This window comes from Fundulus heteroclitus, chromosome 12, assembly GCF_011125445.2.
Source record: "Fundulus heteroclitus isolate FHET01 chromosome 12, MU-UCD_Fhet_4.1, whole genome shotgun sequence".
NCBI classification, from domain to species: Eukaryota; Metazoa; Chordata; class Actinopteri; order Cyprinodontiformes; family Fundulidae; genus Fundulus; species Fundulus heteroclitus.
Genome location: NC_046372.1, coordinates 25,632,271 through 25,657,030, shown reverse-complemented (window position 1 = coordinate 25,657,030; position 24,760 = coordinate 25,632,271). Strand labels below are relative to the sequence as shown.

Genomic DNA, 24,760 nt, shown 5'->3' with positions numbered 1-24,760 from the left:
CGCCGTTCCACCGCACACACGACACGTTCACGCCGATCCAGGCCTTAGTTTAGTGGAAGCTGGGAGGCTTTGTTGCATGGAGGGTGACAGTGGGAGGTGTGCCGTCGTTAACGTGTGGCGTAAACCTGTCTGTTGTAACATGGCTGCCATCTTTAACGTGTGGTGTAAACCTGTCTGTTGTAACATGGCAGCCATCTTTAACGTGTGGTGTAAACCTGTCTGTTGTAACATGGCAGCCATCTTTAACGTGTGGCGTAAACCTGTCTGTTATAACATGGCAGCCATCTTTAACGTGTGGCGTAAACCTGTCTGTTGTAACATGGCAGCCGTCTTTAACGTGTGGCGTAAACCTGTCTGTTGTAACATGGCAGCCATCTTTAACGTGTGGCGTAAACCTGTCTGTTGTAACATGGCAGCCGTCTTTAACGTGTGGCGTAAACCTGTCTGTTGTAACATGGCAGCCATCTTTAACGTGTGGCGTAAACCTGTCTGTTGTAACATGGCAGCCATCTTTAACGTGTGGCGTAAACCTGTCTGTTGTAACATGGCAGCCATCTTTAACGTGTGGCGTAAACCTGTCTGTTGTAACATGGCAGCCATCTTTAACGTGTGGCGTAAACCTGTCTGTTGTAACATGGCAGCCATCTTTAACGTGTGGCGTAAACCTGTCTGTTGTAACATGGCAGCCGTCTTTAACGTGTGGCGTAAACCTGTCTGTTATAACATGGCTGCCATCTTTAATGTGTGGCGTAAACCTGTCTGTTGTAACATGGCAGCCATCTTTAACGTGTGGCGTAAACCTGTCTGTTGTAACATGGCAGCCATCTTTAACGTGTGGCGTCTTTAACGTGTCTGTTGTAACATGGCTGCCATCTTTAACGTGTGGCGTAAACCTGTCTGTTGTAACATGGCAGCCATCTTTAACGTGTGGCGTCTTTAACGTGTCTGTTGTAACATGGCTGCCATCTTTAACGTGTGGCGTAAACCTGTCTGTTGTAACATGGCTGCCATCTTTAACGTGTGGCGTAAACCTGTCTGTTGTAACATGGCAGCCATCTTTAACGTGTGGTGTAAACCTGTCTGTTGTAACATGGCAGCCATCTTTAACGTGTGGCGTAAACCTGTCTGTTGTAACATGGCAGCCATCTTTAACGTGTGGCGTAAACCTGTCTGTTGTAACATGGCACCCATCTTTAACGTGTGGCGTAAACCTGTCTGTTGTAACATGGCAGCCATCTTTAACATGTGGCGTAAACCTGTCTGTTGTAACATGGCAGCCATCTTTAACGTGTGGCGTAAACCTGTCTGTTGTAACATGGCAGCCATCTTTAACGTGTGGCGTAAACCTGTCTGTTGTAACATGGCAGCCATCTTTAACGTGTGGCGTAAACCTGTCTGTTGTAACATGGCAGCCATCTTTAACGTGTGGCGTAAACCTGTCTGTTGTAACATGGCAGCCATCTTTAACGTGTGGCGTAAACCTGTCTGTTGTAACATGGCTGCCGTCTTTAACGTGTGGCGTAAACCTGTCTGTTGTAACATGGCAGCCATCTTTAACGTGTGGCGTAAACCTGTCTGTTGTAACATGGCAGCCATCTTTAACGTGTGGCGTAAACCTGTCTGTTGTAACATGGCAGCCATCTTTAACATGTGGCGTAAACCTGTCTGTTGTAACATGGCAGCCATCTTTAACGTGTGGCGTAAACCTGTCTGTTGTAACATGGCAGCCATCTTTAACGTGTGGCGTAAACCTGTCTGTTGTAACATGGCAGCCATCTTTAACGTGTGGCGTAAACCTGTCTGTTGTAACATGGCAGCCATCTTTAACGTGTGGCATAAACCTGTCTGTTGTAACATGGCAGCCATCTTTAACGTGTGGCGTAAACCTGTCTGTTGTAACATGGCTGCCATCTTTAACGTGTGGCGTAAACCTGTCTGTTGTAACATGGCAGCCATCTTTAACGTGTGGCGTAAACCTGTCTGTTGTAACATGGCAGCCATCTTTAACGTGTGGCGTAAACCTGTCTGTTGTAACATGGCAGCCATCTTTAACGTGTGGCATAAACCTGTCTGTTGTAACATGGCAGCAATCTTTAACGTGATGCGTAAACCTGTCTGTTGTAACATGGCAGCCATCTTTAACGTGTGGCGTAAACCTGTCTGTTGTAACATGGCAGCCATCTTTAACGTGTGGCGTAAACCTGTCTGTTGTAACATGGCAGCCATCTTTAACGTGTGGCGTAAACCTGTCTGTTGTAACATGGCTGCCGTCTTTAACGTGTGGCGTAAACCTGTCTGTTGTAACATGGCTGCCATCTTTAACGTGTGGCGTAAACCTGTCTGTTGTAACATGGCTGCCATCTTTAACGTGTGGCGTAAACCTGTCTGTTGTAACATGGCAGCCATCTTTAACGTGTGGCGTAAACCTGTCTGTTGTAACATGGCAGCCGTCTTTAACGTGTGGCGTAAACCTGTCTGTTGTAACATGGCTGCCATCTTTAACGTGTGGCGTAAACCTGTCTGTTGTAACATGGCAGCCATCTTTAACGTGTGGCGTAAACCTGTCTGTTGTAACATGGCAGCCATCTTTAACGTGTGGCGTAAACCTGTCTGTTGTAACATGCCTGCCATCTTTAACGTGTGGCATAAACCTGTCTGTTGTAACATGGCAGCCATCTTTAACGTGTGGTGTAAACCTGTCTGTTGTAACATGGCAGCCATCTTTAACGTGTGGCGTAAACCTGTCTGTTGTAACATGGCAGCCATCTTTAACCTGTCTGTTGTAACATGGCAGCCATCTTTAACCTGTCTGTTGTAACATGGCAGCCATCTTTAACGTGTGGCATAAACCTGTCTGTTGTAACATGGCTGCCATCTTTAACGTGTGGCGTAAACCTGTCTGTTGTAACATGGCAGCCATCTTTAACGTGTGGCGTAAACCTGTCTGTTGTAACATGGCAGCCATCTTTAACATGTGGCGTAAACCTGTCTGTTGTAACATGGCAGCCATCTTTAACGTGTCTGTTGTAACATGGCAGCCATCTTTAACGTGTCTGTTGTAACATGGCAGCCATCTTTAACGTGTGGCGTAAACCTGTCTGTTGTAACATGGCAGCCATCTTTAACCTGTCTGTTGTAACATGGCAGCCATCTTTAATGTGTGGCGTAAACCTGTCTGTTGTAACATGGCAGCCATCTTTAACGTGTGGCGTAAACCTGTCTGTTGTAACATGGCAGCCATCTTTAATGTGTGGCGTAAACCTGTCTGTTGTAACATGGCAGCCATCTTTAATGTGTGGCGTAAACCTGTCTGTTGTAACATGGCAGCCATCTTTAACGTGTGGCGTAAACCTGTCTGTTGTAACATGGCAGCCATCTTTAACGTGTGGCATAAACCTGTCTGTTGTAACATGGCAGCAATCTTTAACGTGATGCGTAAACCTGTCTGTTGTAACATGGCAGCCATCTTTAACGTGTGGCGTAAACCTGTCTGTTGTAACATGGCAGCCATCTTTAACGTGTGGCGTAAACCTGTCTGTTGTAACATGGCAGCCATCTTTAACATGTGGCGTAAACCTGTCTGTTGTAACATGGCTGCCATCTTTAACGTGTGGCGTAAACCTGTCTGTTGTAACATGGCTGCCATCTTTAACGTGTGGCGTAAACCTGTCTGTTGTAACATGGCAGCCGTCTTTAACGTGTGGCGTAAACCTGTCTGTTGTAACATGGCTGCCATCTTTAACGTGTGGCGTAAACCTGTCTGTTGTAACATGGCAGCCATCTTTAACGTGTGGCGTAAACCTGTCTGTTGTAACATGGCAGCCATCTTTAACGTGTGGCGTAAACCTGTCTGTTGTAACATGGCAGCCATCTTTAACCTGTCTGTTGTAACATGGCAGCCATCTTTAACGTGTGGCATAAACCTGTCTGTTGTAACATGGCTGCCATCTTTAACGTGTGGCGTAAACCTGTCTGTTGTAACATGGCAGCCATCTTTAACGTGTGGCGTAAACCTGTCTGTTGTAACATGGCAGCCATCTTTAACATGTGGCGTAAACCTGTCTGTTGTAACATGGCAGCCATCTTTAACGTGTCTGTTGTAACATGGCAGCCATCTTTAACGTGTCTGTTGTAACATGGCAGCCATCTTTAACGTGTCTGTTGTAACATGGCAGCCATCTTTAACGTGTGGCGTAAACCTGTCTGTTGTAACATGGCAGCCATCTTTAACCTGTCTGTTGTAACATGGCAGCCATCTTTAATGTGTGGCGTAAACCTGTCTGTTGTAACATGGCAGCCATCTTTAACGTGTGGCGTAAACCTGTCTGTTGTAACATGGCAGCCATCTTTAATGTGTGGCGTAAACCTGTCTGTTGTAACATGGCAGCCATCTTTAACGTGTCTGTTGTAACATGGCTCAGCAGACGACTCTTCTCACTCTGCCACTGCTTTCCGTCGGAGCTGGCCTTCGTTCAGTAAACACAAAGCTGCACAGTTTGTGCGCCGCACAGCCAAGGGTTCGTCCTCTTGTTATTCGCCTTCCTCCCCCCCCCCCAGCCCCCCACCCCCAATCTGCTGCAGAGATCATAGCTTCTCCTGAGCTCAGTGGTTTTCAACCTTCTCTGTTTCAGAAACCTAAAATACTTTTAATTGCCTCAGAGTGCTAATTAAACACTGCAGAAATGGAACTAAAAATAAGTAAAATCTTCATAAAATGAGTGTATCTGTCCTTCATTTGAGCAGGTAAATAAGAGTATCTGCCAATGGAATAAGATTTTTGCACTTAAAATAGGAACAACTCATCTCCATCATCTTATTTCAAGTGCAGGATGTCTAATTTTCCTATTTTAGGGGTAAAAATACTCATTCCATTGGCAGATAATCTTATTTACCTGCTCAAATCAAGGAGAAAAACACAAGTTCTAAGAACATTTTACTTATTTTAGTTCAGTTTTTGCAGTGGATGAACTCCGTAACCCGCAGGTTGAGAACCATTAGTTCTGCTTTTAAGCCCTCCCGGTTATTCAGAGTGTGTGCTGTGAGGAAACCCTTAGCTTCGTTCTGATTTGGAGTTCCGGCCGAGACAAATATTGCAACGGCCCGGTAAATATTTTAGCTCCTCTGAACCCCAAACCAGGTGCAGCAGTCGAGTTTAGAGCTGCCTGTAGGTGCGTCAGCCACACGGCGGGTAACCCGACGTTATTCATTCCTCCTTTTGCTCTAACGTCCGCTCCAGGCTTCAACGTGGGCCGCAGCGCCGGCGGACGTTCCACGCTGCGCGAGATCAACAAGGACGCCTGCCATTTCCCAGGGTTCCCTGTTCTGCAGACTCTGCTGCCCAAACACACGAATGTTCCTGAGCTCTACTTCCTGCTTATGGCGCTCTTCCTGCAGCAGCCTGTGACCGAGCTGCCAGACAGCCTGCAGGTACATGTTAGTATACCCTTTTTTTTTACTCTCCCCTCACAATAAGCTCCTTAAATAATTAAAACGAGAATCTAATCATCCATTGGATTCCTGCACAAATCAGCTCTGCACTGAGCAGATTTAAAGGAAAGGTTTTCGCTGTAGAAGCTGCTGACTACTTTTCTGTGACGGCTTCTTCAACCTGTGGGGTTCCCCAAGGTTTAATACTTTACCCACTGTTATTTTTCATGTGTGCACTTTCCTTAGATCAGGCGTCAGCAGCCTTTACAACCCGCAGAGCCATTTTTGTCCTCCGTCCAGCTAAACAAAATTTGTTTAGAGCCACAGAAGTTACACATCTCTTTGAAACAAGAGCTTGTTTTTTTAATTAAAGATACAATAGTTTTTATTATTTAACCAACAGTATTTTTATGCTTAGGTTTAATGCATTTTCTTAAGTTGGACATTTGATTTTCATAGAAAATGGCATCAAAAAAATGAAGAAAAAGCAAATAGTTTGCAAACCATTGTCAAAAAGACACTGCAAAAACGAAACTAAAAATTAGTGGAATTTTCTTAAAATTAGTGTATTTGTCCTTGATTTGAGCATGCAAATGAGATGATTTGCCAATGGAATAAGATTTATGCACTTAAAATAGGAACAACTCATCTCAATCATCTTTTTTCAAGTGCAGTATATCTAATTATCTTATTTTAGGGGTCAAAATACTCATTCCATTGGCAGATCATCTTATTTACCCATTCAAATCAAGAACAAATACACTAAGTTCAAGGCAATCTAACTTATTTTTAGTTCTGTTTTTGCAGTGTAGGAAATATTTTACTACGTTTAGCTGTAGTAAAATATTCTGCACACCATTAGTTTCTTTCTTTCTGTAAATGTTATGCATATATTGCAGAACTAATTGCATTCTAAAGCTAGTAATTTTAAATTACCTTTACATTTAGAAACATTGACCAATTTTTCCCCCCCCCACACGCATTTTTGATCTAAGTTTTTAAGATCAAAGCAGAAGGTGTAAAGAGCCACAGGTTGCCAGGTTTGTTCTTTTACCTTCGTTTTTACCACATTTATGCCGGCAATATTCAGTTTAATGTGTCAAAGTTATCTATGTTGATCAAATATGCTGGTTCTGAATCTCGGTCATCAAGGACGTGACAAAAAAATAAAAATAAAAAAGGTTTGCTGAATTAAAAATAATTTTTTTATCTTCCAAAGCCTTCATGCAGATAAGCAACAGAAAATCTTTATTTGTTGTGATTATAAAAGTGACAGTTTGAGGTAAATTAAGCCAGTTTGTGTGTTTTTCACTCTCAGTTTGACCTGGACTCCATCTGGACGTTTATCTTCGGGATGCCGGCCTCCAGCGGCGCGGTGGTGGGCTCCATCCACAGCGTTTGCACTGAGGCCGCCTTCCTGCTGCTGGCCATGCTGCGCAGCATGCTCAACCTGGTGAGGACTTTGTGTCTTTGGTTTCATTCAGTTGTATGTGAAAAGCAGAGCGACAGAAAACAAGAAACCCTGAGAGGAAACCTGACCTGATCATCAAGCTCATTCTGAGTCACTTCTTCAAAGCCAGCGTGAAGCTAATGTTGCTTCATCCTGTTTGATGAGAGTTACCTGGAAGGCTGGAAGTTGTGCCTCGTTTGTGCCTTTGTTGTTTTTTTCTAGTAGCTCACAGAGTGGGGACATAATCAAATTCAAACATTTAATTTAAATCAGCTACGCTTTTCAGTTAAAAATTAAAGGTGCATAGCCACGTTATTTGACTTTTTAATTTATTTATACGTCAGTAGCTCACTCTGGTTGCATACAAAGTTTTTATGAAAGATTATCACGTCCTGCTGGCGTGTTTGTTGCTATTTTGTTGTTTTGTTTTTGCTCAGTTTGTCAGTAAAGAAAGCCTTTTGTGTGTTTTTTTTACTATATTTTAACGGCTATTAGCATCTCCCAGTGAAACAACGAAGAAAGGTCCAAGATCTATTGAAAGAAAACTCGCAAAAATGTTTGATTCCCAGAGGTAAAAGCCTGGAATGTCTCTGGGAATCCAGTCTGAACGTTGGTGTTCAGTGAATGTGACCACAGAGTTGACTGACATTATTAAATGTTTTGATGTGAAGCTTTTAATGTAATTATCAATCAATATAATTTCTATTTTATCGATGTGCTTTTTTTCTGTATCATCCAGCCCTACAGTCATGAATGAAACATATAAGAATATAAGAAAATCTATAAAATACCTGTAAAAAAATTTAATTATTTAAAACACCTATTATACAAGACTAATGTATGAAAAATTTAAAATTAAACCAGATTATTGTCTATAGAAATGACATATAGAGAAAATAACCAGATATTGTACAGAAGCAATGGTGCGCACCCTGGCCGGGGTGCACCCCGCCTCTCGCCCAGCGACCTCTGGAGACGGGCACCAGCGCCCTTTTTATGAAAATCTGCTTTTCCAAACAGCAGATTTTATTTTTCCCTCTCATCCTGGAAAACATCTGACTCTCAGGGATTTTCTCCTGTTCAATCCTATTTAATAACCACTTAAAAAGATCTAATAATCCAACTAGAATATCTCTGCGCTCTTTATTCCTTGCTTTTCGGTGTGTTGAGCTGCTTTTTGGCACCAACGAGTCAATTAAAGTGAAAGAAGTGCTGCGGTTTGACTGGATGTTTAATGTCGTGTTTTCCGTTTTCCTGGCAGCCGTGGCAGTCTGAGGAGGAAGGCTCCTGGCTGCGGGAGTACCCGGTTACCCTCATGCAGTTCTTCAGGTACCTTTACCACAACGTGCCGGACCTGGCGCCCATGTGGCACAGCCCGGAGTTCCTCTGCGCCCTGGCAGCCGCCGTCTTCCCCTTCAACATCAGGCCGTACTCAGAGATGGTGAGTCAGAGAAACGGGACGTAACAAACCCAGAGTTGGTCAGCTTTCTCCTGCTGGAAGCTTGAGATTCTGTGCTGGAGGTGTTATCCATCCAGAAGATCAAAAGATGTGTTTAAACCAGCAGTTTCAAGATCTTTCTGTGTTTTTTTTTAAGTATTAAAAAAGGAATTGGGGTATTGTAAAGCTTGCCCTTTGAAAATGAACCGTAACATCTCTGTCTGGATGTTACCATCGGAGAACTGGATGAACAACGGTTGTTTTCTCTGAGCTCAGCCCCTTTGAAGCTAACAAAAGTCGGGCGTACGCCGTACGACTTTTTGCCCTTTTCAGGCCGATTCTTCAGTCGTGTGAGAATTTTTTGGGTCGAGCCGAGTTTCAGCTTGATCGTGCGTCCTGCGTTGTGTCGTATGCAGACGGTAACGAGGGGCAATCAGCCTCTCACCACCACCCCCCCCCCCATCAGGAATCAGACGGTCGGATGAAAATCAAACATGTCTTACATCCAGTCGGCCATCATGAGGTGATGGAGAGCGCCTCCTGCTGGTGAAGCAGAGCTACGAGCCGATTTCCCCTGAACCTCGCGCACTGAGCATGTGCAGACAAGGAAATTCTTCTTCTTCTTGTCAAATGAAAACGTAGGAGCGGAGAGACGCATGGCGGCGTTACGTGTGACATGAAGTCAGACTACGGAGGAGCAACTTGTAGAATTACCAAAGCATCACGTTTTGTTCTAGTAAGCCTCATATTTAACAGAGAGCATCGACACTTCCGCCTTTTTCTTCTTCTACTGTTTACATTTGGCTTCCGGGTAGACGAGTCCGAGTAGCGCCATCTCTCTACGGGGCTGAATCCGACGTTTTAGACGTACAGCGTGAGCAGTCAGATCACATCAGAACGTCGGGTCGCACAGTAAGAACAGAGATGGAGAACTGGGAAGTTTTAAACCCCGAGGTTTCATCGTACAGTTTGAGCTGTATCTGAGTAAAACGATTGATAATATGGTGCAGCGTACGCCCGGCTTAAAGTGTTGTTCCTTCATCGTTCTGAGGTGAGTGACTTGGACGACGAAGCCGGTTCTCCCACCGAGGAGTTCAAGGCCTTTGCCGGGGACACTGGAATGAACCGCAGCCAGTCTGAATACTGCAACGTGGGCTCCAAGACCTCGCTGACCAACCACCCGGCCAAAAAATACGTCTTCGACTTCATGAGGGTCCTGATCATGGACAACATGTGCATGACCCCCGCCAGCAAGCAGACGCCCATCATCGACATGCTGCTGGAGGTACGGGCCCAGAAACCATCTCCGGTTAAAAGGTTGGGTCGTCTGATCATTTCTGAGCTGTTATGTTTTCTTTCTGTGAACTTCAGGCCTCCCCAGATCGCTCCACCAGAACTCAGCAGAAGGAGTTTCAGTCCTGCATCCTGGACGGCGTCATGGAGCATCTTCTGGCTGCAGACGTCCTTTTAGGTCAGAGCAGAGGCTAAAAGGCCCATAAAGTCCAGCCGTGGCTAGCAGATGGTTCTAAACCATGAATCTCAGGATGATTCACCTAAAATTTAGAGTGGTGGGGGGACATGTTCTGTTGATTTATTTTATTTATTAATTATAGAAACACAGTTTGATCAGCAAGAGCCATCAGAGGGAAATAATGCAGCGATCAGCAGCGATCAGCAGCGATCAGCAGCGATCAGCAGCGATCAGCAGCGATCAGCAGCGATCAGCAGCGATCAGCAGCGATCAGCAGCGATCAGCAGCGATCAGCAGCGATCAGCAGCGATCAGCAGCGATCAGCAGCGATCAGCAGCTCTTTATGGAGCCTTAAGCTCTGTTCACACAGGATTAGTTTGTGTTTTTAATCCTGTGCGAATGCGTCATGTCAATAACTTGTAAAGTAAATATCTTTATATATAATATTACCTACTATATTTTGCTGAATTCCTGTGATAAAACTAATCCGGTCCGAATAGGTTTCTCTGTGATTTGGACAGAAAAGGGTGGGATTCGATACGTGAATAGGCAGTTTTTCTTGTTTGTTTTAAGTGTGCATTTTTATTTGCGTTAGGACTATTTGCCAATGAAATTAGTATTTTTATCCCTAAAATAATATAATTAGATATGCTGCATTTGAAATAAGATGAATGGAAATGAATTGTTCCTATTTTAAGTTCAAAAATCTTATCCCATTGGCAAATAGTCTTATTTACCTGCTCAAATGAAGGAAAAATACACTAATTTCAAGAAGATTTTACATACTTTTAGTTCCCTTTTTGCAGTGCATTGGAGTGTTCAGAAAACTCAGGTTCCTGGGTCTGGCTGTGCGTAAAGAGCAACGACAGCGCGAGGTCTAGCGCTTGATGCACGGTGCGATAGACAGGAGGAGGGCGTCACAATGGAGAAAATTATACATCTATTTTAGTGTTTTTTTTTTTTATTTTAATTATAATTATTAACCCACTGAAAAACAGTTGTTAGAGTCACAGCTCACAGGAATATCAGAAGGTACACTGCAAAAAGGGAACTAAAAGTAAGTAAGATTTTCTTGAAATTAGTGTATCTGTCCTTGATTTGATCAGATAAACAAGATGATCTGCCAATGGAATAAGATTTTTTACACTTAAAGTAGGAACAACTCATGCCAATCATCTTATTCCAAGTGCAGGATGTCTACTTATCTTGTTATAGGAGTCAAAATACTCATTCCATTGGCAAATAATCTTATTTATCTGCTCAAATCAAAGTCAAATACACTAATTCCAAGACATTTTTACTCATCTTTAGTTCCCTTTTTGCTGTGTAACGTGTGCGGTCTTGGTTCTCCAGTCATAATGCGTAACTCCTGCTCTCTCTGGGGTCTCCATCCAGGTGAAGACGCCTCTCTGCCTCTCAGCACCGGAGGCAGTTACCAGATCCTGGTCAACAACGTCTTCTACTTCACCCAGAGAGTGGTGGACAAGCTGTGGCAGGGCATGTTCAACAAGGACTCCAAGCTGGTGGTGGACTTCATCGTGCAGCTCATTGGACAGGTACGTCCACAATCTGCCTTTTTACGCTGTTTAATCACGTAAAATGTTCCAACAGCATTTTATTTGTTCTGTTTCACGTCTGTTTATCCCATCTAATAAAGTAAAAACCGTCTTATGAACGACCGTTCAGGTGTAAATCTGAGTTTTTTCTAGATTGCACAAATAAATTCAGAAAAAAAAAGTAGGTTTTGCTCCATATTGTTGGCCGGAAACCTTCGGGGTTTTATTGTCTCCTGCCTGAAGGGAATAACTGAATTTCTCCTCTGCTTTCAGTCCAAGCGGCGGTCCCAGGGTCTTTCCCTCGACACCATCTACCACTGCCTGAACCGCACGGTGCTCTACCAGCTCTGCAGACCCCACAAGACGGTGGCTCAGCAGGTGGCCCTGCTGGACGCCCTGCGGGTCCTGACGGTCAACCGCAACCTGGTGCTGGGCCCGGGCAACCACGACCAGGACTTTGTGGCCTGCCTGGCTCACTGCTTCATCTGCCTGCACAGCGGGAGGTAGGGACGGCAACAACCCGCAGTTTTTTCTTTGTTTACTGGTGTTCAGGGGGAAAAACTGCAGTTTTTTTAATATATAATGAATATACAACCTGCTCTAATGTGTAATGTTTTGTAATGTAATATTCTTTTATTTAAGAAGATATCAATTTGTTAGTAAAAATCTAATTCTAAGAAAATACAAAAAGTGTCCATCTGCATAGGCTTTATTTGCTGGCAGCTTATAGGCTTTATTGAAGTTGAGGGCCACCCAAAAATGCCCCCTGAGCTGCACTTTGGACACCCCTGGCTCACACATATAATAATAATAATAATAATAATAATAATAATAATAATAATAATAATAATAATAATAATACATTTTGTTTGTAAACCTTGTTGTTTATCTCTGCAACGTAGAACTGAACCGCTACGTTTTTCTTTAAGGCCAATGCCGATTATTTTGGCATCAGTTTAGCTCATGTGTGCTGCCAATTTTTATTTTATTTATTTTTTTGGGTTGATTCTTCCTCCTTCTACATGATAAAAATGACACAAGGATAACAAATGTCACACAAGTCAAAGCAGCTAATATTAACAACGAGCTTTAAGTCAGCTTGAAATGTACACCAGAAACAAAAAAAAATTACTAAATGTACAAAATAAATATACAGCAACCAATAATGGATCAGTGGGAAATGCTTAAATAGAAAGGAAAGTTTTTAAGGCTATTTTTTAAAAAGCAGAAAGTGTCTGCGGAGCTGTCGGCTGGTCAGGGAGGGGCGGCTGTGGAGAAGTCCCGCACTGCAAAAATGAACTATAAGTAAGTGACATGTTGAAATTGGTGTATTTGTCCTTGGTTTGAGCAGATAAATAAGATTATCTGCCAATGGAATAAGAGTTTTCCTCTTCACATACAAACAACTCATCTCCATCATCTTATTTCAAGTGCCGTAAAAAAAAGGGTAAATCAAAAGTTCAATAGAATGAAGTTTTCCTTCCTTTTGCATTCTAGCCTAAAATGTATATGATATATATACATTATTGTCTAGAATGCAATATATAATGTAAGTTAATATTACAGTCATTACTTCCTCCCAACCAATCACAAACTCAAACCCAGACAGCTCCGCCCCTTTAAAGAGTTCAGAGAGCACACTTTCTTTTTAAAAACTTTAAAAGTTTAAAAGTTTTGGTAAAAAGTTGGTTGAATAAAAGTTTGAGTTTGAATTCAGTGTTTGTGTCTGTATCTAAAAATAAGTTGCTAAGCAACAGCATAAAATAGTCAGGGCTGCACTTAAAATAAATGTTATGAATTTGTTGATCATTATCAGTATCGATCAATATGATTTCTATTTTATCGATAAGTTGTTGTTTTTTCTATATCGTCCAACCCTAACCTAAGCTTCCTCAAAAAGGTTTCAGAAATAAAAACTGAAATATTTGTGTTTTAAAACTTGATAATTTAAGGTGTTTGACATTTCAGAGACGTTTTCCTTTTTTTCTGAGATCTACTGCGGAGGAATATTTGGCAATTTAAGACATAATCTTAGACTCCTTTGTTTTTCAGTTCTATGTGAGCCTCTGTGACAGAAATACATGATATTTTCTAAACATAAAAGCAGGTTTGGTGAAGATAAACGTCCCCTCGGTGTGGGCAGCTCAGTGGGACATGTCCTGGAACCGCAGGGACCGTCCGTCTCTACGGCAGGACAGCCCAACACGGATCTGCAGAGCATGTTGCTCCAGTAACGTTGTTGTTTGTCCGTCCACAGCAGCGTGGAGGGCTTCGGGCTGGAGGCGGAGGCCCGGATGACTACCTGGCACGTCATGATGACCGCGGAGAATGAAACCGACTCGGCACACAGCCAGGACGTCAGCGAGGGTGAGGCACAATCCTTTTCTTATTTGTCTTCTGCTCTGAAGCGCTCAAGTCCATGGAGGACATGTAGAGATGTTTCCCTCAGCCAGGTTTAATTAAAAAAAAAGATGCAAGCAGACACAATAAAGAACACAGGAACCAGGTCACTGATTCAAAACTGTCCTCAATTCAATTAAATTTTATTCATATAGCACCAATTCACGACACATCATCTCAAGGCTCTTTCCAAAGTCAGACTCCATCAGATCCTCCAGGTTGGTGAGAAAGTTTCCTCTCTAAGGAAACCCAGCAGGTTGCATCAAGTCTCTCCAAGCAGCATTCACTCCTCCTGAAAGAGCGTAGAGCCACAGTGGACAGTCGTCTGCATTGTTGATGGCTTTGCAGCAATCCCTCATACTGAGCATGCATGAAGCGACAGTGGAGAGGAAAACTCCCCTTTAACACGGAGGAGAACCTCCAGTAGAACCAGAACCAGGCTCAGTGTGAACGCTCATCTGCCTCCACCCACTGGGGCTTAGAGAAGACAGAGCAGAGACACAGAAAGCTCAGAAGCTCACATTGACCCAGGAGTACTTTCTATGTTAGAGAAGACAGAGCAGAGACACAGAAAGCACAGAAGCTCACATTGACCCAGGAGTACTTTCTATGTTAGATGGTAATAGTGGATGATCTGCCTCCCCTGATGATGTCACAGCTAACAGAACGCCAGACCAGGTGTACCTTCTATGAAGAAAAAGAGAGAGAGAGCAAAAGTTAAAAGCTGAAATAACAACAAACAATGCAGATTGGAGAGCAGTAGGAGAACTCAGCAGAGAGAGAGAAATAGACCCTGATGTCCTCCAGCAGCCTAAGCCTATAGCAGCATAACTATAGAGGTAGCTCAGGGTAACATGAGCCACTCTGACTAGAAGCTTTGTCACAAAGGAAAGTTTTAAGATTAGTCTTAAAAGTAGACAGGGTGTCTGCCTCACGGACCAAAACTGGGAGTTGGTTCCACAGGAGAGGAGCCTGATAGCTAAAGGATCTGCCTCCCATTCTACTTTTAGAGACTCTAGGAACCACCAGCAGACCTGCAGTCTGAGAGCGAAGTGCTCTGTTAGGAACATACGGGGTAATCAGAGCTCTGATATATGATGGAGCTTGATAACATCCTCACCTTTCTCTCACGCCAGAGAAGCAGTCTAGCTTCGCCTGTTAAATGTTAGCGTTTCCTCTCTGCAGGACGGCAGCTGCTGCTGAAGGCCGTGAACCGCGTGTGGACGGAGCTGATGCACAGCAAGCGGCAGATGCTGGAGGACATCTTCAAAGTGTCTCTGCCCTGCAACGACCGAGGCCACGTGGACATCAGCACGGCCCGGCCTGCTCTGGAGGAACCCGCTCTGAAGAGCTGGCAGAACCACCTGGGTGAGCAGAAAACCCGGCACACAGGAACATGGTTTAACCCGACCGCGCTGGAAATGTTCTCTGTTGTTTCAAATTGATTTAAAGGGGGTGTAGCTAACAGTTCAGTGTGGCTACGCTTTAAACGCAGATAGTGTGAGGTTGCAAAGTGTGTTTTTTCAGTAGTAATGTAAACCCAGCAACTCTGCGGCTTACTTAACGATTCATGGGTCTTTAATATAAACTGTAGCGCAACTTTAAAACGTAACAACAACAAAAAAGACAGAGAGGGACTCCCAGCTATCACTAAACTCTGCTAATTGGGAACATTAAGGTTTTTCACGCAGCTGCAGTGGAGAAAGAAAAGCGGACTAACTAACTCTGAACTTTATGTCAAGGTGTTCATTTTTCAACAGCAGTACGTTTTTTTTTTTAGCTCAGCCTGGAATTAACTGAATTACTCATCTGAAACGACATCAGTCTGAAAGTAAACATCATTAGTTATAGAGAGAGGAAAAAAAACAACTAAAGTCCAAATCCAGCTTCCTGCAGCAGGGAAGCAGCTGCAGAACGGTGGAAGATGTCAGGACAACTTCCTCTGACCAGAGATTTCCTAACTGCTGCACTTTATGGTGGGATGGATGGAGGGATGGATAAAAGGATGGATGGATAAAAGGATGGACAGATGGATGTATGGATGGATGGATGGATGTATTAAATAATGGATGGATGTATGGACGGATGGATGGATGGATGGATGGACAGATGTTTGTATGTATGGATAAAAGGATGGATGGATGGATGGATGGATAAATGGATGGATGGATGGACAGATGGATAAAAGGATGGATGGATGGATGGATAAAACGAAGGATGGATGGATGGATGTTTGTATGTATGGATAAAAGGAAGGATGGATGGATGGATAAAAGGAAGGATGGATGGATGGATGGATGTTTGTATGTATGGATAAAAGGAAGGATGGATGGATGGATAAAAGGGTGGATGGATGGACAAATGATTAAATGGATGGATGGATGGACAGATGGATAAAAGGATGGATGGATGGATGGATAGATGGATAAATGGATGGATGTGGCAGACTGATGACTCTGAGTGTATTGTCTTTAGTGACTGGAAGCTGAGAGGAAAAAGGTTTCAGGTAGAAATCACCGACAGCTCAGTGAAGCACTTCCTGTTCCCCCCCCCCCACCCACCCATCCACCAATCATGATGCGAGCATCCGTCACATCCGGCTGGTTTAAAGCGCTTCAACCAGCTGCTGCTTCTATTCAGCTACAAACTGAACCCCGTTAATCGTGAAAGACGTACTGTTTGATCTCAGGCTCTAACCTGGACTTCTCTTCTTCTTCTTCTTCTCCGGGGAATCAGCCCACGAGAAAAAGTGCATCAGTCGCGGTGAAGCGGCGGCGCCGGCCGCCCAGTCCAAACTGTCCAGAGTCAGCAGCGGCTTCGGCCTGTCCAAGCTGACGGGTGTGCGTCGCAACAAGAAGGAGAACAGCCTGAACAAAAACAGTCCGTCTGCTCTGGTACGTTTTTAAAAAAAAAGCTAAAAAAGATTTGTTTACGGCCGGAGCAGCTGTGCTCAGAGCTCCTTCTGCCTTTCTGACCCACAGGAGACGTTCCAGTGGATGTTCACGCACATCGCCGTCGTCCGGGACCTGGTGGCCATGCAGTATAAGGAGTACCAGGAGGTAACCAAGCTAGGGATGCACAATTAACATTTGCAATATAATCACAATAAAAAAACACAATTTCCAAATCGCAGAGTTCTGAAATTTTTGGCTTTGTAACAATTAGTGAATTAGACCTTTAGGTGTCAGTAAAATGTTTAAAGTGGGTTTGTCTCCACATGGACGGGAAGACAGTTGCAGCAGTGAGATAATCTAATTTTATTACTTGTTTTAGAGTTTATATAATCATACTGTTTTACCAGAAACTTTCAGAAATCTCACCACAGCATTAAGTTCTGGTCAATCAGTTTAATACATAGACCTGTTTGTTGGTTTCACTTTATGTTCAACAAGGATTGATGTCCAAATCAATTAAAAGCTGTTCTCTTGAATAATATTCTGATTAATAAAAACATTTAAAGTTCTTGTTTTAAAACGTCCTTGTTTATAGACATCTTTATCTAAAGGCCATTTTTGTTGCTTGTGGTTAATGCAGAGAAAAGTCTAAATAAAATCACAGTTATGGTTGTGTGATGGACCGAGCAGCAAGGACAGTCAGGCACAGGTGTATTTAAAAAAAACACGGTTCTTTTATTTAACCCAAAAAAGATAAAATGTAGCAAGTACAAAATGGATCCAGAAAAGAGGTCAAAGGAACAAAAACACTGCAAAAACAGATCTAAAAATAAGTAAAATGTTCTTAAAGTTAGTGTATTTGTCCTTGATTTGAGCAGGTAAATAAGATTATCTGCCAATGGAATGAGTATTTGACCCCTAAAATAAGATAATTAGATATACTGCACTTGAAATAAGATGATGGAGATGAGTTGTTCCTATTTTAAGTGCAAAAATCTTATTCCATTGGCAAATCATCTTATTTACCTGCTCAAATCAAGGACAAACACACTCATTTTAAGAACATTTTACTTATTTTAAGTTCCGTTTTTGCAGTGAACTACTCAAAATAACTAACAGAACTCACTCAAACAAACTGACCTGCCTTAATGAGACCAAGAGGAACTTTAAATCAATTATTTTGTGATCAGTCCACAAAAGAAACACATGGAGCAAAACATACACAAACCAAACTAAACCAAATGAAGCAAGCTCCATTTCCCCCCATAGCACTGATGTGGTGTGGCCCAAATCAGAGTATAAGTTAAACAGAGTCATAACAAAAGAGGCTAAACCAACATGTGCACACTAATTTTGAAATGCAGTGTAATGGTGATAAATAAATTCCAACTAATGTAATGGCTCTGTAAATCAAACCCTATATGTAAAAAAAACTAAATATCATAAAGGATATTTGTTACCACATCTGTGTGGCTGTAAATGCAGCCGTCACAGGTTGAAATATATCGCTGAACGCAATCATTTCTGCTCCGAGTTCAGACACAGCGGCTCTTTTAGCACCTGATCTGCACAGCGATGAAACCGATGGATTTGTTGTTGGTATATGTTTAAAAAGACATGATAAATTAAACTGAAGAAAAAAAATCGCATTAAATCGCAATATTAAGATAAAAAAATCGCAATTAGATTATTTTCCAAAACCGTTCAGCCCTAAACCAAACAGCAGGGACTCTGCAGAGAACAAGTCCATTTTTTTCAGCTCCACTCATAACTCATAGGCGCCTCTTTTAAAACTTTTCGCCCGCCTCTGGTGTCCCACAGCGGCAGCAGAACGCCCTGAAGTACGTGACCGAAGACTGGGCCGCCATCGAGTACGAGCTGCTGCGGGAGCGGGGCCTCTGGGGCCCGCCCATCGGCTCCCACCTGGACAAGTTCACGCTGGAGATGACGGAGGGGCCCTGCAGGATGAGGAAGAAGATGGTCCGCAACGACATGTTCTACATCCACTACCCGTACATCCCCGAGGCCGAGACAAACACCAACTGTGCTCAGGTATTTGGGTCAAGTCGAGAAAAATCCGCTGACGGGGCATTTCTGCCATAATCAGTACAGGTCTCCTCAAAGTCGGCTTTTGTTTTTTTCTCAGAGAGAAGAAGTGTGAGAGCTGAAAAAAAGCGTTACTTTTACATTTTGACAGAATCCGTCTTCCATATTCTCACTGTGGCGGCTTCTCAATAGGGGGCGCTAGGGCGCCTCTCCTATCAAGAATGCAGGGATAAAGTTTAGACTTTTGATTCTTCACGATTCCCGAGTTTTTTTTGTACAAGCCTCTTAATTTTAATGTTTCAATGCAGATAGAGCGCCGGACAGATAGGTTTGTACATCCTAACACTTTTAGCTGCCATGTGACTTCATGCTGGTCTCCCATTGGTTACTAGAATATTCTCCTCAGGGCCAATCAGGTGTTTTTTTGTGTGTTTCTTCATCCAATCAGATTATTTCAGGATTCCTGTGCACAGAGTAGTGCGTGGACGACAAAGATGACCACGTGGCAGGTTTAAGGGGAAATATCATAGTTTTTGCTGTGTGAAGTAGTTGTTGTTGGCCAAATAAGTTTTATAGCAAGTTGTTTAATGGTGTGATGCTTTGTGAAAGGAAAACTGCCTCTTTGAGCAAAACATTCACCGAAAATGTCAGGAACTGGGTCATTTAAATGCATTTGAGCACAACGTTGGACAGAGATTGCGACAAAACACTGCAAAAAGGCAAATAAAAGTAACATTTTCTTTAAATTAGTGTATTTCTCCTTGATTTGAGCAGGTAAATAAGATGATCTGCTAATGAAATATGATTTTTGCCCTTAAAAGAGGAACAACTCATCTCCGTCATCTTATTTCAAGTGCAGTATATCTAATTATCTTATTTTAGGGGTAAAAATACTCATTCCATTTGCAGATCATCTTATTTAGCTGCTCAAATCAAGGACAAATACACTTACTTTTAGTTCCCTTTTTGCAGTGAAAGAAATGGATAAACTGAGTCATTACTGTTAGCTGAAAAATGTCATTTCCTGGTGACTAGAGGCACTGGGAATTGAGTGAAAAACAGGATGAATTTGTTAAATAATTCAAACTACAGCGCAGCAAAGCAGCGGCAGGCTAGCCTTCAAAACTGTTGGTGTTCAGACACAAAAACCTCCTTTGAAAAGGGGAATAGCTTTTATTAAAGATGAATCAGAAGGTATTTTACACAGTTTAACCTGCTTCCTGCAGCACACATTTTAGCTTGAAAAGGAGCTGGTAGATCATTTCTGTCACACGAAAGTCTGCAGAAATAAGCTAAACAATTCTCTGGAATTATCAGCACAGAGATAATTAAAGCTTAGTTTCTCAGCATCACAGAGGGTCAATAATCACTTTTATTTAATTTTTATGGGGCATTTATGTCGTTTTATTGAACAACATAACCCCCCCTGCCCATCCAGCCACTCAGGGATAGAAGCTGGTATCTGGAGGCTAAATGGTTTAAAGATTAACCCTAAACGAGCCAAAGATTCCCCAAACCAAAGATTTCCTCTAGATCTAATGAAACCACACATGAAGTCCCTTCTGATGGTCATTTACCGGTTTAGTTCTGGTCCTTTAAACATAATTCAGCCGTGCTCTTTGGGTATTCCTGCACATAGAAGTCTTTCCTTCCTGGTTTTACGGCTCGCTGGTTACAGCTCCCTTGGCTTCTCTTACCGCCATCATCGCCACAGATGTTCCCCTCCTCAGTGTCCCATTAAACTCTTAATGAACCGAACCTGGGAAATAAACTCAGCCTTAAGTAAATTATCTTCGTCAGAGTCCTGAGAAAACATTTTGATGTTAACAACGCGCTATCAGCAGGGGAGGATTCGGCTTTTTTAAACAGTTTAAACTGCAGCACACGTCAGCCACCAGCTGCTGCAGGTTCCTTAATTGCAGTCCTGAAGAATAACAGCTTTAATTTTTAGTTTTTAAATACTAAAAAGTAGGGCTGGACGATAATTCAATAATTCAATATCTATTGATCACTAGACGTATATCGATGATAGAAAAAAAGCTTTTATATCGCTTTCTTTACGCTTTCTGCGCTTTCTTTTTTTTTTAAACTTGCGGTTTTGGTAAAACGTTTGTTGAACAAAGGGTTGAGTTAGAATTCAGTATTTGTGTGTTTTGTATCTAAAACTAGGTTAAAAAAACGGCCAGGGCTGCACTTAAAATATATGATTTGAATTTGTTGATAATCGATATCGATCAATATGATTTCTATTTTACCAATATGCTTTTTCTCTATAGCGTCCAGCCCTACTAAAAAGGGTTTTTCTAATGATCATTTTTCGCGTTATATACATTTTTTGTGGGACCTTTTTGACATATAGATAGAAATAAAAATAAAAAAATGCATCACATAGTTTTGTTTTCAACCTTCCTCTCTGTACCTTTTCCAGCCTTCCCCCCCACCTCTGGTGCCCCTAGTCCCCTTGGCTCAGGTACCCTCCTGTCGTCCCTGTGGATGATGATTAACCAGCTCTTTGTTTTGCCTGGTGTGACTGCATGTTTTAAACCTGCAACTGTAGAAAAAAATGGCTGAATCAACGTCAAAGGCCAGCCCTCATCCAGATGAATAAGATGTGGGTCAACATTTAAAAGACATGGTGCCATTTGAGAGACCGATAAATTGATACAAAACACAAACTATTTATACTAAATGTTGTACAAGTTGTTGAATAATGGGGTGTACTTAACTTTTTCTTGAGTGTTTTGACAGGATTTTGCTGTTACTGTGTACTTTCTTCTTCCTGTATTATATTTAACACCAGCACTAACCCTGTCTGGAACGGCAGTTCCTTCTAATGACACAGCTTTAGGGTCAATGTAAGCTGAGTACATTTGCTGTGGAACAAGTTTAAACGTTACTAACTGCTGCATCCACCAGATGTTTTCACTTTTAAACTCATTCTTACGGTGGCCGAGAGGTGCAAACAAAGAAGAGGCTGACACACAAAATACACGCAATGGAAAAATGCAGCATAAAGGAGAAACGCTGCATTCACAGAAAATAGACACACAAAGTGGAAACATGCTGCAAACACAGATGATGCTGATGCACAAAATTCATGCAAAGGCAAAATGCTGCAAGTAGCAAAAATCAACTGGAAGATAGAAAAGCTACAAAAGGGTGCGCCGGTGGTGTAGCGGGTAGCGCGACCATGTTTGGTGGCCTTTAGTCCACCTGCGGTCCTTTGCCGCATGTCTCTCCCCTTCTTTCCACCCCTTTCCTGTCAGTCTACTGTCAATAAAAAGTGAGTCACTAGATGCTGCAAAAAATAAATAAAAAAATTAGTAAGTAAGTAGCTCCGCATTACGGAAGTGCTCCAGACCACTAGGGGGAGTCGACAACGTTCTACCGCAGTGATTGACACATCAGAAATGGAAACTACTATAAATTATATATATATATATATATATATATATATATATATATATATATATATATATATATATATATATATATAATATATAATATACATGTTGCTGTTCTATAATATTGTAAAAAGGTTAATGGTTTAAAAAGACACAAAGGAAAACGTACCTTTTCTTCTATCCAAGTTTCCTTTGGGCCACCGTTCTGGTCGCATATGACTGGGTTGATGGTTGACTCCCCCTAGTGGTCTGGAGGACTTCCGTAATGTGGAGCGACTTTGTAGCTTTTCTTAACTTGCAGCAGTTTTTGCTACTTGCAGTATTTCGCCTTTGCATGTATTTTGTGTGTCAGCATCATCTGTGTTTGCACTTCATGTGTCTAATTTCTGTGATTACAGCGTTTCTCCTTTTTGCTGCATTTTTCCATTGCCTCTGTTTTGTGTTTGCAGAACTTTTTGTGTTTGCAGCGCGTTCATGTACTCGTACTGCCTTTGCACCTCTCAGCCACCGTACCTCCTGAATACGATCATGAATCGTTAAAACCAAAAAACATTTCACGGGTTTTTTATAAAAGCCTTTATTCTCCCCTGCGTCCTGTCCGCCTCCAGAAGCCTCTGCGGTACCGGCGAGCCATCAGCTACGACAGCAAGGAGTACTACATGCGCCTGCTGTCTGGAAACCCGGGGATGTACCAGCACTCTGTGGAGCACAGCACGGAGGGCGAGACCACGCAGCACGAGCCGGAGCACGGCGAGGACACCATCGCTAGAGTCAAAGGTACTGATGGAGCAGATGTTCCTCCCTGGTGTTGTCAGCATTGCTCGTCCACTGGAACCTGTCCAGCGTTAGAAGACGCCTCTAACCTGCGTTGGTCCTCTGCTCCCCAGGTCTGGTGAAGGCTCCTCTGAAGAGGTCCCGGTCCACAGCAGACGGTGCAGACGAGGACAGTCAGGAGCAGCTTCAGGACCAGCTGCTGGAGTCCGGAGGTCCTGAGGAGGAGCAAAGGACCGACAACACGTCCCTGCTGCGCCTCCTGGAGGAGGGAGAGAAGGTGTGAGGAGGAGCGCAGAAATATCTAAAGTCGTTTACCCTGTTTTTCAGACCATAGGGCGCATTAAATATTCTTTCTAAATGTGTAATATCACTCTGCACTGCAGAAAGGGAACTACAGTTTTCCTGAACTGACTGTTGTTCCTTGATTTGAGCAGGTAAATAAGACTATTTGCTCTTAAATTAAGAACAATTAATCTCCGTCATCTTATTTCAAGTGCGGGATATCTAATTATCTTATTTTAGGGGTAAACATACTCATTACATTCGCAAATTATTTAACTGCTCAAACCAAGGAAAAATATACTAATTTCAAGAAAATTATACTCTCCTCCACATCCACAGCTCTCTATACGTCTCTGTCAGGAGGACAGAGTAGCTGGACTACACTGCCCTGTTTCTAACATAAGGCCAAAATAAACGTAACTTTTATATTTAATTTACTTAATAGGTTTATTGTTGCTAGCGTATACTCTGGGCGTGGGCTGCCTTACACACTGCAAAAGGGGAATTAAAAGTAAATAAAATCTTCTTGAAATTAGTGTATTTTTCCTTGATTTGAACAAATAAATAAGATGATCTGCCAATGGAATGAGTATTTTTACCCCTAAAATAAGATAATTAGATATACTGTACTTGAAATAAGATGATAGAGATGAATCGTTCTTAGTTTAAGTGCAATAATCTCATTCCATTGGCAGGTAGTGTTATTTATTTTCTCAAACCAAGGAAAAATTCACTGACTTCAAGAAAAGTTTACTTACTTTTAGTTTCCTTTTTGCAGTGCATGAATGCACTTCTAGTTTGGACATTACAGTCAGGCAGTCTGGTAGACAGCTCAGGGGTCCTATCAGGTAGTGACACAGTGTACCGTAATGCTCCTAATATCCATTGAGCGGAGCGGCTTCATGCTAACCAAAGTCGTATTTACACATTTTAACAGTTTTTTGAGCCCTTTTTACCGCATAAAATCAGTCAGTAAGCACAACGGTAATCATAAGGCGCACCATCAATTTTTGAGAAGATTTAAGGATTTTAAATGCACCATATAGTCCGACAAATACGGTAGTAAGATAACGCCGGTGGTTGCAGGATTTCAGAGCTTCTAGTTTTCATTTGATTAGATCATTATTTTGATAATGGAGCTGATCTAGTTGAGCAGCTTCATGGTTGATGTCACATCTTAACTTTGCAGAAATGTGAAATAGATTTGTGGCCGTTATCTGTCCAATCAGAGGCCTGATAATGTTTTACGCCATGACTGATTTTCTGCCTGCAGATGATTTTTCCCTTCTTTCCTGAGCCGTACCAGCAGTTCAGAGGCTGGACGCCTTTAGATGCGTTTAAAGCAAAAGGAAAAGTCTAACCTGGCCCTCTTAGTATTTACAGAGTCAGAGTTAATCAGCATCCTGACATTTTCAACAGGATTTTTATTTCATACGAGTCGCTTTGATTCAGAGACGAAGAAACTATGGAATGGTTGGTCTCTGGAAAATAGAAATATGTTTTTATTCAGGTAGATCAGCTGAGATCTAGATAAGCTTCCTTTGGTGTCCGGAAATTATTTTCAGACTTTATTTCCTATAACGTTCTATATTAGTCCATCCTCCTTCTATCCATCTTT

The 24,760-nt window shown here is 42.4% G+C and overlaps 1 protein-coding gene across 7 annotated transcripts in view; it reads left to right on the top strand.

The window, feature by feature from the left end:
• wdfy3 (WD repeat and FYVE domain containing 3) overlaps positions 1-24,760 on the top strand; it is a 161,496-nt gene that overhangs the window by 96,623 nt on the left and 40,113 nt on the right. For 4 of the 7 annotated variants that reach the window (XM_036144345.1, XM_036144346.1, XM_036144341.1 and 1 more), the window contains 15 exons: positions 5,237-5,433; positions 6,746-6,880; positions 8,139-8,318; positions 9,367-9,600; positions 9,687-9,786; positions 11,182-11,342; positions 11,616-11,845; positions 13,600-13,709; positions 14,928-15,110; positions 16,479-16,636; positions 16,724-16,801; positions 18,458-18,688; positions 21,111-21,152; positions 22,695-22,863; positions 22,974-23,137. In XM_036144345.1, coding sequence (XP_036000238.1) covers positions 5,237-5,433; positions 6,746-6,880; positions 8,139-8,318; positions 9,367-9,600; positions 9,687-9,786; positions 11,182-11,342; positions 11,616-11,845; positions 13,600-13,709; positions 14,928-15,110; positions 16,479-16,636; positions 16,724-16,801; positions 18,458-18,688; positions 21,111-21,152; positions 22,695-22,863; positions 22,974-23,137 — 2,372 coding nt within the window. The remainder of the gene's footprint in view (positions 1-5,236; positions 5,434-6,745; positions 6,881-8,138; positions 8,319-9,366; positions 9,601-9,686; positions 9,787-11,181; positions 11,343-11,615; positions 11,846-13,599; positions 13,710-14,927; positions 15,111-16,478; positions 16,637-16,723; positions 16,802-18,457; positions 18,689-21,110; positions 21,153-22,694; positions 22,864-22,973; positions 23,138-24,760) is intronic. The other 3 variants (XM_036144344.1, XM_036144343.1, XM_036144342.1) reach the window with 2 other exon arrangements.